This window comes from Theropithecus gelada, chromosome 15, assembly GCF_003255815.1.
Source record: "Theropithecus gelada isolate Dixy chromosome 15, Tgel_1.0, whole genome shotgun sequence".
Classification (NCBI taxonomy): Eukaryota; Metazoa; Chordata; class Mammalia; order Primates; family Cercopithecidae; genus Theropithecus; species Theropithecus gelada.
Genome location: NC_037683.1, coordinates 97,683,406 through 97,696,894, shown reverse-complemented (window position 1 = coordinate 97,696,894; position 13,489 = coordinate 97,683,406). Strand labels below are relative to the sequence as shown.

At 42.0% G+C, this 13,489-nt stretch overlaps 1 protein-coding gene across 2 annotated transcripts in view; it reads left to right on the top strand.

Annotated features, from left to right (window-relative positions):
• SLC28A3 (solute carrier family 28 member 3) overlaps window positions 1–12,984 on the top strand; it is a 65,590-nt gene extending 52,606 nt beyond the window's left edge. For both annotated transcript variants that reach the window (XM_025359785.1, XM_025359784.1), the window contains 7 exons: window positions 365–495; window positions 2,460–2,628; window positions 3,032–3,229; window positions 7,703–7,784; window positions 8,523–8,621; window positions 9,198–9,318; window positions 10,471–12,984. In XM_025359785.1, coding sequence (XP_025215570.1) covers window positions 365–495; window positions 2,460–2,628; window positions 3,032–3,229; window positions 7,703–7,784; window positions 8,523–8,621; window positions 9,198–9,318; window positions 10,471–10,597 — 927 coding nt within the window. In that variant the 3' untranslated portion in view covers window positions 10,598–12,984. The remainder of the gene's footprint in view (window positions 1–364; window positions 496–2,459; window positions 2,629–3,031; window positions 3,230–7,702; window positions 7,785–8,522; window positions 8,622–9,197; window positions 9,319–10,470) is intronic.
• Window positions 12,985–13,489: the final 505 nt, after the last annotated feature.

Sequence of the window (13,489 nt, the reverse complement as noted above, 5' to 3'; positions counted from 1 at the left end):
CATTCTCTAGGGGCTGTCTGAGCATTCAAAAGGGCAACAGAGAGGTTGAGGAATCTTCCTTGAAAGTTTCCACAACATAGGATTAATTCTTTTCTGAAACAATCAGATTTCATTTTTATCCTTCTCCCGAGGGAAGTGGTCAGTTAGCACAAATGTCTCCCTTATCCCTCAGCCTCTCAAGGCAATGCCTGCAACTTGGCTCACTGAGCTAGAGTGGCTCTTCCAGACCTCCAAAGAAACATTGTCTTCTGTCATAGCAGCAACCCCCTACCCTGTTTCTTCCCTTGCGGAGCTCTTGGACCCTTCCTCTGAACACAAGAAAAAAGCTAACACTGGGTTTGCCTTCTTTCTTCTGAAATTGCAGGTTCCATCCTCCCACTTGTTAACAGCCTCGGTTATGTCGGCACCTGCGTCATTGGCTGCTGCTAAACTCTTTTGGCCTGAAACAGAAAAACCTAAAATAACCCTCAAGAATGCCATGAAAATGGAAAGTGGGTAAGTGTGACACATTCACCTAATTAATGACTACCCAAGCTGGGGTGGGGGACTCCAAATTCAATATACAGCAAAAATTCGATAACCGGAAAGCACAGTGAATTACGATATTTAAGTAAGTCCAAAGACTATTTAGACTTCACCAAAAAGAGTCTTATTTTATTTCCTTTTTTTGAGACTTGCTCAAAAAAGACTTTTTTTTAAAGTTTTGCTCTGTCGCTCAAGCTGGAGTGCAGTGGTATGAACACAACTCACTGCAGCCTCGACCTCCCAGGCTCAAGTTATCCTCCCACCTCAGCCTCTTAAGTAGCTGATACTACAGGAATGTGCCACCACACTCAGCTAATTTTTTAAGTTTTTTAGAAACAGGGGTCTCACTATGTTGCCCAGGCTGATCTCCAGCTCCTGGGCTCAAGGGATCCTCCTGCCTCAGCCTCCCAAAGCGCCGGGTCCTGGCCAAAATCTTGTTTAATACTTGATATCAACCTCTCTAAATACCTAATGTCAATACATTTCCATATCTGTTTGTTATAAAGATATTTCTTTGTAAATATAGCAGAGTGTTTATGGAGCCTTGGTTTAGACAGTCATAGGATGACCATTTCTGGAGGTTCCTCTTATAAGAAAGCTGGTTCCTTTTATTTTGCTCTGTGAAAAAGAAAGAAAAACAGAGTGGAAAAGACTAAGGAATTTAGGATGTTCAAGAGTATTTCCTTAAATAACAGAATTCATCAGCAACCAACATGTGTCTGAAATTCACCCTTGTATGTAGATAAAGTCAACCATGAGTGAAAAAGCAAGCCGCCAAAGAATATAGCATAATTCCACTTATAAAGTTACTCAGTGTGCAGACTTGCACAATGTTTTTGTGTGTGTTTCTTTTGTTGTTGTTGTTTTTGGGTTTGTTTTTTTGTTTTATTGACAGGGTCTCACTCTGTCACCCAGGCTGAGCTCAAATGATCCTCCCACCTCAGCCCCTTGAGTAGCAGGGACTACAGGCATGCACCACCATACCCAGCTAATTTTTGTACTTTTTGTAGAGACAGCATTTTGCCATGTTGCCCAGACTGGTCTCAAACTCCTGGGCTCAAGAAATCCACCTGCATCGGCCTCCCAAAGTGCAGGGATTATAGGGTGTGAGCCACTGTACCCGGACACACAATATATTTTTTAGGGATACAGACATGTAGGAAAATGGTAAAGAAAGGGGATGATGAGTGAATTTTAGGAAGACAGGTACCTCTGAGATTAGAGGGGAGGATGGGATCAAAGAAGAGTATACAGGGGGATTCAAAGTGATGGTGGCACTCCATCTCTAAATGAGGTGATGGATTTATAGCCTTCCTTGAATCATTGATTTATTGTTGTTTTTGAATCATTAGTTTTTATAGCATTTATATTTTATAACTATTCTCTGGCAGCTACTTGTAATAAAAATCATTTTTAAACTTGTAATATTTTTATCATTTTCCAAGTTTTTATTATAAATGTTCCCAAATTTAAAAAGTAATGTAAGTTACCCAGACTCTGGAGGCTAAGGTAAGAGGATCGCTTAAGCCCAGCAGTTTAAGACCAGCCCGTGCCATGTAGCATGACCCCGTCTCTTAAAAAAAAAAAAAAATTAGCCAAGCATGGTGGCACACACCTGTAGTCCCAGCTATTCGGGAGGCTGAGGAAGGAGGATCACTTGAGCCCAGGATTTGGAGGCTCCAATGAGCTATGATCACTTTACTCCAGCCTGAGAAACAGAACAAGACCCTATCTCTTTAAAAACAAGAACAAACATGGTTAAATACCCATATGCCCACTTCATGATGTCATGGGATTCAGGTGAGTACTTCGAGCAAGGCAGGGGCCTGATAGTTTGTCTCTTGTCTAAGCTCTGATTGTGCTACTTCTGCACCAATGGTGTCCATCCCCTAACAACCCTTTGGTAATTCTAGAATTGCTATTTCTTGATAAAGCGATTCAGGGAATCTTCTAGAAGCTGCAACACAAGGCGCTTCCTCCTCCATCTCCCTGGTGGCCAACATTGCTGTGAATTTGATTGCCTTCCTGGCCCTGCTGTCTTTTATGAATTCAGCCTTGTCCTGGTTTGGAAATATGTTTGACTACCCACAGCTGAGTTTTGAGGTATAATCATATCACACCCCTGCCCTCTGTTTTGTTTCTGCCTATCTTTGTTTAAAAATAAAATAGGTTTGTAAACAGCCCACCCTGATGACCTCAGTGGACTCTTCCATGCTATAGAAGCTTCTCATGCATCCCCCAACTTCCCACCCACCTTTTCTCTGTCTCCTATCACCCTCCTTCCCTGCAACGACCGTCAGTCTCTCCTGGCCCCTTCCCCAAGAATCCAGCTTACTTCAAATGACCGATTTCTAGTTCTGATTTCTGATGGGTAAAGATGGGCAAGGGAAGAAGGAATTTCTGTGCCTAAAGGAGACAGAGGGATCAGGAACAGTGTTATCACCGAGGAGGCAGAACTGAAAGCAAATCACTGTTCTAATCAAGTGTCTACTTTTGGTTTCTGTAGCTAATCTGCTCCTACATCTTCATGCCCTTTTCCTTCATAATGGGAGTGGAATGGCAGGACAGCTTTATGGTTGCCAGACTCATAGGTTATAAGACCTTCTTCAATGAATTTGTGGCTTACGAGCACCTCTCAAAATGGATCCACTTGAGGAAAGAAGGTGGACCCAAATTTGTGAATGGTGTGCAGCAATATATATCAGTGAGTAACTATTTTAATTTCTCGGTACATTTCTTCATCACATACCTGCATTCATCTATTACTTATGCCTCTGTGCGTCAAGCACTATGCCAGGCACCTGGGATAGATCAGAGGGCAAAACAACCTAAAATCTATGGCTCATGGAGCTCATAACGTACATAGAACTTCCTAATTTTCAGTTATGTTGAATTAATCAGAGAGAATGTGTGTGTATGAGTGTGTAGACATAGCTAATCATTGCCATTGTGATCATTTACTTTTGAGGACTGTGGACACAGACCCAGAGTCACATGAGCTGGGACTGCAATCAACCAACCAAAATTTGTTGAATAAAACATAAAAAAATGTTTTATGTGCAATGTGCTGAGTACTGAGGCCATAGCATTCAGCAAGTCATGGGGTCCCTGCCCTCATAGTCTAGTGGCTGACAGTCTAGTGATCATAAAGACCTCTCCCTTTGAACTTAATGGATTCTGTGAGCTCTGAGAAACCGTCTAAAAGTAACATCATGCTTGGACATCCTTGAGAGAGAGTGTAGCATCATCACTGCTCTCTACGTGGATCAGGGAGAGAAAAGACTCAGAATCTGTGATCTGAAAGCCTTGAGACAAGCACCATAATTACGTCAGGACTTCAGGTCAGTAGCCTGCAAGGAGACATTCACATCTGTCTGGCCTTTGGTGGGATGAGGAACTCAGGTGAGGTCATGTTTGTAGTTGAGTTTGCAACCCTCTTCCCTGGAGAACAGAATTGTCACTCATGGAAACTCTTAAGGAAATGGTTAACATTCCTGAGCATCCCTAGTACTCATTGAAACAATCCATTTGGAATTAATGTTCCAGGCATGTACTTGGTTTAAAAACAAAAGGGGAGGAAAAGTAGCCTGCCTAAGGTTCTGAGTTTGCTCACCCACAAACAACACTACCATCCTTCCCGGCCTCCCAAAGAACAAGCCTGCAGATTGACTCCCACATAGCACACCAATGTAAAAGCCCACTCCGGGGGGAGCACTGATTTATATTTTACAGCTAGGGCATTTTGATCCACACCTCTGACATGAGCGGGGGCTCTGTAGATTTCCCTGTTCTCGCATGTTCATTCTTCAACTAACCTCCCAGTAAAGCTTGGCCAATTATTCTCATTGTTTAGATGCCACCAAAACCAGTTTGTTTCCCTGCCAAAAGTAAACAATAGGCTAAATTAAGTGAAATGTTTTCTATCCCCAGTTGCCAGTTGCCAGGAAAGAATGGTTTTGTTAATGAGCAGGCCGGGCTCTGTGTTCTGGCAGCACGAAGCAGTTGTGTGGAAAGGTTATTACGAGGGTAGTGACAGAACAGTAGGGCTGATTGAGTTTAGGGGTGAGCCCAACCTAAGGCAGGCACAGAGAGAACATTTGGAAACAGGAGCTCAGTGGCCTCCGCTATTGTTGAGTCACGATGGGAAAGGCATTTTGCTTCTCCAAATTTCTGATTTGCAATCAACAAAATGCAGATGAGTTTCAGCAATTTTTGCTCACAACCTAGAAGTGGAGGAGGGCATCCCAACAGTCTCCTCGAAGAGGTGCCACAGAACAGAACGTACTATGTGGGTCCGTGAGGCAAAACACCAGTGATATCCACTGAATTATGCCCATGCTGACCTCCATCTGAGATAAGAGGAATACTACCCCCATGCCCCAGGATGAGCCCTTTATTCCATCACTTTCTCTTTCCTAAAGATAATACTTTGTCTGTTTTTATTCATTTGTTTACATGTAACACATACCATAGTATAGAATTCAAAAGGTCCAAAAAAAGATAAAGGGAAAAGTAAGGCAACCTTCTTCTTTCTCTGGAGCTCTTCTCCCTGTAACATATACTCACTGTTTTTAACCTTGTCCTTTGCACTTAATAACGTGTCTCAGGTACCTTTCCATATCAGCGCCTGTGACATAGTATTCTATTGTATTGCACACCATAATTCATCTTAACTAGTCCCATTCTGATAAGCAGTTATCTGTTTTTTCACTATCAGAGATAGTGCTATAATGACCATCCTGTATGTATAGCATCCTGTGCAGACACAAGGAGAGCTGTAAGGTGTGTTATTAATATTTTCCTAGTACAGTGCATCTCTTTTCATCACATCATCTTGCACATTTGTGGGCAAAGTCAGCGTGGAATTATCCCAGCCTCCTTTTCCTCTTCTAAAACCCATCATGGCCACATCTGTGTGCCCCCTTCCCACTTATCCCAGGAAAGGGGAAAGAGGAGTTTCAAGCCCCTTATCTTTCTCCCCACAATCTCTTAATAAGCATGCCCGGTTTTGAAGCCAGCTGAACTAAATGAAAAGCACTAGAAAAAAGTGGGGAACAAGGACAGCTTTTCCAGGAACGGTGGACTGCATACCTACTTGAAATATTTTTTTTTCCTGCTGGCTATATGCACGCTGATGGAAAATATCAACAAAGGAGAGTTCTCAGAAACCATGAGAGAGAAGAGGGGCCTTGGAATCAACAAAAATCTTACCATGGCCACTTGAGTCTTGAATGAGTGTAGCATTGCTCGGTTTATTCTTTGAACAAAATCATAGAGTTTTGAGGATATTGGAAAATTATTGCTTTAGTCACGTGGGTACCTTTGTCAGACTGGGTATGCCTCTGGGGAACAATAGAGTAGATGGGATCTTCTGAGCCTCAGTTTGAATCAGTCCTCAAACTGAGAAAAAATTGTCTGGCCTAAGCAGTATCTCTTGAGTCACAGGGCCACACCCATGCTTTCATGAATTCATCTTCCATCCTCTGACTGCCCCGTGAAAAGGATATTCCTTCTCCTACTTCCAGCTGGGCGTCCTGACATTCCCAAGGAGTGGTCAGAGCTGCAGTACACACACCATGGCCAGACTATCAGGAAGCTCCTGTGATAGCTGAAAATTTCCTTTTTATTAACATAATTATTTTTAAATTATATCCTTTCCACTGAATTATAACTTAAATACCAAATTAAGGGCTCAGTTTTGATGTCACCTATGTAACCACAACCATATTCAACATACAGAGTATCTCCATCACACCTTTTTAAAAAAAAAAAAAGTTTTCCTCATGGCCATTTGTAGTCAACAACTCCACTCCCATTCCCACCCAAAGACCTAGTCCCAGGCAACCAATATCCATTCTTTCACTGTAAATTATTTTTGCATATTCTAGGATTTATTATTATTATTATTATTATTATTGAGATAGAGTCTCACTCTGTCACCCAGGCTATAGTGCAATGGTGCAATCTCAGCTCACTGCAACCTCTGCCTCCTGGGTTCGAGCAATTCTCCTGGCTCAGCCTCCCAAGTAGCTGGGATTACAGGCACACACCATCATGCCTGGCTAATTTATTTATTTATTTATTTACTTATTTATTTATTTTTAGTAGAGGCAGAGTTTTACCATGTTGGCCAGGATGGTCTTGAACTCCTGACCTCAAATGATCTACCCACATCAACCTCCCAAAGTGCTGGGATTATAGGCGTGAGCCACTGCACCTGGCCCTAGAATTTCATATACATGTGCTCACTTAGCTTTCATGTTCTTGGATGTATTTCCTTTTTATTGCAAAGCAGCATTTCATTTTATGGGTATCCACAATTGTTTATCCATTTGCCTACTGAATGACATTAAAGTTGTTGCCAGCATGAGGCTATTTAATAAAGCTGCCATAAGTATTTATGTACAATCTTTTTGTGGTGTTTTTGTTTCTCCTAGAAAAATTGCTGGGTCATTCAGGCAGCACATGTTAAGAAACTTCCATACTGTTTCACAAACAGACTGTGTCATTTTACATTCCCACCAGCAATATCTAAGAGTTCTAGTCACTCACATCCTTGTCAACACTTTGTATTGTCAGTTTTTTTACTTTAGTGGAGGTATAGTAGTATCTCATTGTGGCTTTATTTTGCATTTCCCTGGTGATCAATGATGTTGAACATCTTTTCATGTACTTTTTGGTTATTTTCAGAGCTTTTGTGAAGTATCCAAATCTCTATTCATTTTTCCTTGGCTGTTTATCATCTTATTGAGTTATAACAGTTCTTTATATAGTCTGAACACGTCCTTTGTCAAGTAAATGTAATGTGAATATTTTCTGGGACCAATTTTGTATCTCCAGCAACTAGTCCTGACCCTGGCACACTGCAGCTGATGGTCAGGTCATATGGAATATTAGAAGGCATTATTGACCAGGAAGCAGCATTTGTAGAAGCCAAGGCTACCAATTGTAAGCCTTTTGTAGAGAGTCATTGAGTCCACACAGTCCCCTTCCATTTTCCCACAAAATTCAAGTGGAGATGGTAAAAGGGGTCTAGGAAGTAATGGGCATTTGATACCATGGACTGTGCATTTATTTGTCAATATTGAATTTATAGTCAAAATGAAGCCCAGTCAGATGTCAGATTTATTAAGCCAGATCAGACTGTGTATACATACGTGTTTATGCTTGCTTACAGATTCGTTCTGAGACAATCGCCACTTACGCTCTCTGTGGTTTTGCCAATATCGGGTCCCTAGGAATTGTGATCGGCGGACTCAGTAAGTGAAAAGAACATTCTTCAACAACACAGATGTGACACAGACATACTTGGATCTCCATTTTGCTCTGTAATGTTATTCATGTCAGGAGAAGAAAAAGGCCTTTTCAACAGTCATGAGTCCTCTGGGGTCCATTTTTTTTTTTATCTCTACTCTGCAATATAGTTTTCCCATGCACATCCAAGCTGACCTCAGGAAGAATTTTCTCAAATATACAGGTGCTTCTCCCAGCCCAGGGGTGACCTGTAGGCTTCACCTTGCATGCCGATGCCAATAGATTTATGATGGGCACCTGGAGAAGGATTCTGAGAGCCATCGGAAGTCCAGTGGGAGAACGCTGTGATTTCTTAGTGGTGTCTGCCATGGGCATAGAAGTAGATGGTGACAGTTGAGTTACACGTCATCTCCTTAGTCATCCCTCCTGCCACTCATTTGCCTTGCCATGCCCTCAATGAACAGCCCTTTGGATGAAACATAGGAGGTGTTTCTTCTGTGGAGAATGAAAGCCTTTGAGCCTTTTGGCAAACAAGCCTCTTCCCTTCTTCCCACAGCAGAGAATTTCTCTGTATGTGGAGTTTATTACGAGGTTCTTGAATCTTGAATTTCCCAGTTAAGTTAAAGAAGAAAAAAAAAAAAAGCCAGCTGACCTGAGCCCAGCCCCAGAACAATGTTCAGAGGCTAACGGTTTTAATCAATACTTCAACATTGATCTCATGTCCCTCCTTCCATGTTTCCCAGCATCCATGGCCCCTTCCAGAAAGCGTGACATCGCCTCGGGAGCAGTGAGAGCTCTGATCGCGGGGACCGTGGCCTGCTTCATGACAGCCTGCATCGCAGGTACTACACTCTGTCCTTTGTGTCCTGGTGCCCACAGGATGAATGGCAGCTTTCAGGACAGGCAGTGCCTCCAGCTTGCACGTGCAGCACACACCGCCACAGAAAGCTGAGAGTCAGAGCTGCTCTTCGGCATAAAGTTAAAGGTGTGCGGTGTGGTGGAGAAGCTAAGAACAGAATGAGGGTTCAGTGACTTCCTTAATTAATAAAATAAATGGGGCCAGGTGCAGTGGCTCACACCTGTAATCCCAGCACATTGGGAGACCAAGGTGGGTGGGTCACCTGATGTCAGGAGTTTGAGCCCAGCCTGACCAACATGGTGAAACCGCCTCTCTACTAAAAATACAAAAAATAGCTGGGCGTGTACCTGTAATCACAGCTACTTGGGAGGCTGAAGCACTTGAATCGCTTGAACCCGGGAAGCGGAGGTTGCAGTGAGTTGAGATCATGCCACTGCACTCTAGCCTGGGCAAAAGAGCAAGACTCTGTCTCAAAATAAATAAATAAATATACAAATACATAAATAAAACTAAAAAATAAACAAATAATAAAATAAATGGGACTCTGTTCTGCTTCTAGGCATACTCTCCAGCACTCCTGTGGACATCAACTGCCATCACGTTTTAGAGAATGCCTTCACCTCCAGTTTCCCTGGAAACACAACCAAGGTGATATCTTGTTGCCAAAGTCTTTTGGACAGGTATTGTATTCTTGATTATAATTTCTTTATACTCCATTATTAATAATCAAATCAGACCTAAATACCCCATCCACTTAATTTTATAACTTTATGACTCTATTTAAAAGTGGCCGGGCGCGGTGGCTGACGCCTGTAATCCCAGCACTTTGGGAGGCCGAGGCAGGCGGATCACGAGGTCTGGAGTTCGAGACCATCCTGGCCAACATGGTGAAACCCCGTCTCTACTAAACATACAAAAAATTAGCCGGGCATGGTGGTGGGCGCCTGTAGTCCCACCTACTCGGGAGGCTGAGGTAGGAGAATCGCTTGAACCCGGGAGGCGGAAGTTGCAGTGGGCCCAGATCATGCCACTGCACTCCAACCTGGCGACAGAGCAAGACTCCATCTCAAAAACAAAAAAAAAAAGTAAGAACTTATGCAGCGATTCCAACCACCTTTCACTTCGACTTTCCTCAGATAAGACCAGCAACTATAACACTAGCTAGTGCTACTCAAGCGTTTAATATGCACCCAGCTGTGTGTTAGGCACTTTGTATGAATTAGCTCACTTAAACTTTGCAACCACAATGTACGTTGGGAACTATCTCTCTCTCTCTTTTTTTTTTTTTTTTTTTTTTGCATTCCTTAAAATTAAGGCTTAGGGAAGCTATGCCTACTCCAGCAAAATTAGCACAAGCACAAGTGAGATACAAAATTCAGGTCTATCTGCCTGCTAAGCTTATGCCCTTAACTGCCGCCTTCTGCTGGCTCCCCTTCAAGGGGATCCAGACTGTCCAGACAACATGATGATTGTCTATGGTGAACAAGAAACCACCAGTGACCCATGGCAGCCACCCCTACCCCGTACAGTTTCTGTTTGCAAAATCAATGTTCCCACCCAAGATGCCATCCTTAATGTGCAAGTGTTTTATAACGATTGATTCTATCCTATCTTTGCTTGTTATGGAGGAAACAGGGAAAGTTCTTGAGGACACCCAGAATTTAGGAGCCAAAATGAATTCCCCAGTGCCTCTGTCCTTTAATCCACCCTAACCAGAATGTGAGCGAGAAAATCAGCTTCCTTCCCTGAACTATTTTTAATGTCATTGTCTGCTCACCTACTGTTTCTGCCATCTATGGCTCATGTAACTGTTTGTTTCCACTTTCTACCAGCACTGTTGCCAAGGGTCCTGGTGAAGTCTTCCCAGGAGGAAACCACAGTCTGTATTCTTTGAAGGGCTGCTGCACATTGTTGAATCCATCAACATTTAACTGCAGTTGGATCCCTAATATATTTTGAGGTCAGCCACTTCTCCAGTGGAACTCTTAAGTACAGATGCTGAATTTTCTACTTTGGAGAGGAAAAAAAAAAAAAAAAAACTACTGTCCACAGATTGATACTTCCATCATGAAATCAGCTTTAATGGCAAGAAATGAAGAAAAACAAGAGTGGACCTTCAGAGCTACAGCATCTTCCTCCTCCCCTTCCCTCCCCACCAGCCCCTTTCCCACGGAGAACTTCTGTGATGTCCCAAAGTGAGGTGGTGTGGTTTCCAGTCTCAAAGGTATTTTCTGACTTTAATGTTTCCAAGGCATTTCACCAGAATACAGCTATAAATGGCAGCTCCCAACAACTGGGCTGTGACTCACCCACACCCACTTAGTGTCCACTAAGTAGTTCAGGGTGACTCAGTTTAAGCACATCTCAGATGAGGTCACTCTGCATACACCTTGGCTTACCTGAAATAGCCTGAACTTGAATCTCACATAAGGGAAAACTAGTCATCAATCACCAACTCATTGACTACCCTCAGGAAGTCCTGCAGAAATCAAGAGTCCTTGAGGAGAACACGTGGACCATACCAAAACCAGGGTTTAAATCCATTCTGCTTAAGAGTTCTATCAGTCAGTTTAAGCATAAGTTACGCTGCACTAGCAAACAACCCTAAAAACCTCAGTGGCTTACAGATTTATTTTTCACTCACATGTTTGTAACGATCCATGTTGGTTGTAATGCATATTGCTTCAGGACCCAGTCTAAAGGAGCAGCCTCTAAGCGGGGGCATTTTGGTCTTAAGAGGGAAAAGAAAGGTGAGAACCACGTGATGGCTCTTTCATCTTCCGCTAGGAAATGATACCCTTTATTTCCATGACATTCCATTAGCCAAGACAAGTCCTGTGACAGGCACGATGTCAGTCACCACAGTTAAATTATTCTGTCATAGGGAGGGATAGTGAATATTTTGCAGAAGTAATATGATACACCACAAGGGTATATGACATCCTTGTCTCCCTTCAAGGAGCCATCCTGTTGTAGGCCATAATGGTAGGCCTATTCATGTGCACATTTGGTAATGTATTCCTGGTGACAAAGCAGTTACTCTTCAGTCAAAAGCCGTGTAAGAAGCAGTTGAGGAAAAAAAGTCCTGGTTGAGCTCTGAAAACCTTGCGTTGATAATTTCACTGACCAGGAAGGCATCAGTATCAAACTTGAAGAATGGGTGTCAGTGTCTAAGAAGAAAATTCCAGAGACAATGGTGGTGTGCTCTTTAATGAAATGCCCGTCACCACTGCTCTTAATAGCATAAAGACCACATGCTGTGAGAAAACACAAACGTCAATTACCAAGTCAAGAAACAGACACTGAATGTGAAAAAGGTTTTGAAATACCTTAAGTAATTTATTTTGTTTCTATTTTTCCTTCTGTTTGTGTACAAGAGTAACTTAAAAGAAATATCTATGTGTAAATAGTTGTGGTTTTTTGTGTGTTTTGTTTTTTGTGGTGGTGAAGGAGGAGCCTAAATGTCCAGAGGACTGTTTTTCCCTGAAGTGTGATATACTAAAATATTTATCATTATTTGTATCAATTTTCCTTGGAGTTCAATGTGCCCTTGCAGTCTTCAGACTTAATTTTAGGAAAATATATTTGCATGTTTTCCCCCCATTCTCAATGTTTGGTGTCCTAGTTGATCATACCCTACAGAATGTTATGTATACGTATTATACCATTCCTCTGTGGACATGCGTTTACTTTGTTTACAGTTTGGGGGTTCTCTTTTTCCTACTTTGGACAGTGCATGTACATTTACTTTGCATGCTGGTGCTTTTTTTTCTATAGCAATGGTGTCTGATAGACATATGCAAGTTACATGTAATTTAAGATCTCGTAGCCACACTAAACAACAGGTAAAATTAATTTTAATATATTTAACCCAATACATTGGAGATATTATTTCAGTGAGATATTTTTCATTCTTATCAAACTAAGTCTCAGTCTGGTTTGCATATCTCAGTTGAGACACTAAAGTTTTAGTGATAATACTTAATCCATGTTTAGATTTCATAATATCTAAATTTGCAAAGTAAATTTACATACCCATGTTGGTTTAAATGTGCTTAAAAGTTTTCCAATAACTGAAATGACTAGCAGTTTAAAATTTAAAATTTTGTTACTTGATTACTCCATATTTCAAGTATTAGTGGCTACCTTAGAGCAGTTTCATAGGATGATTTCCTAGGTTTGAAGTGTGTGTATATTTCTGGTATTATAAGATGTCAGATTAGTTTTTGGAGAAATATCTTGTCTTAATTTTTACCTGCTTTGATGTGACCTTTCTGATGTGTTTTTTCATCTACCTCTGTGTATATTTGTGACATTCCTTTATAAATGCAATATGTTCGCATAGGTCCTACGCTGATTCCTTATTAATACTGTGCATCCTTGAACTGAGAAAGTGGGTATTATTCCTGAGCTATATTATGGAGGATAGTAAAGGCCAAGGACCAGCAAAATGAACTGGTTAAGCCTCTTGAGCTTGTTTTAAGCCTCTTGAGCTTGTCGCCTCCAGAAACCTCACCAATACCCTGTGAAAGTTATAGGTGGCCCTTCTCCCAGTGAAACAACCTAATGGAGGTTTTTGGTGCATGGTGATTTTTTTTTTCTTTCTTTTTTTTTTTTTTTTTTTTTTTTTTTTTTTGAGACGGAGTCTCGCTCTGCCCCCCAGGCTGGAGTGCAGTGGAACGATCTCGGCTCACTGCAAGCTCCGCCTCCCGGGTTCAGGCCATTCTCCTGCTCAGCCTCCCTAGTAACTGGGACTACAGGCGCCCGCCACCGCGCCAGGCTAATTTTTTGTATTTTTAGTAGAGACGGGGTTTCACCGTGTTATCCAGGATGGTCTCTATCTTCTGACCT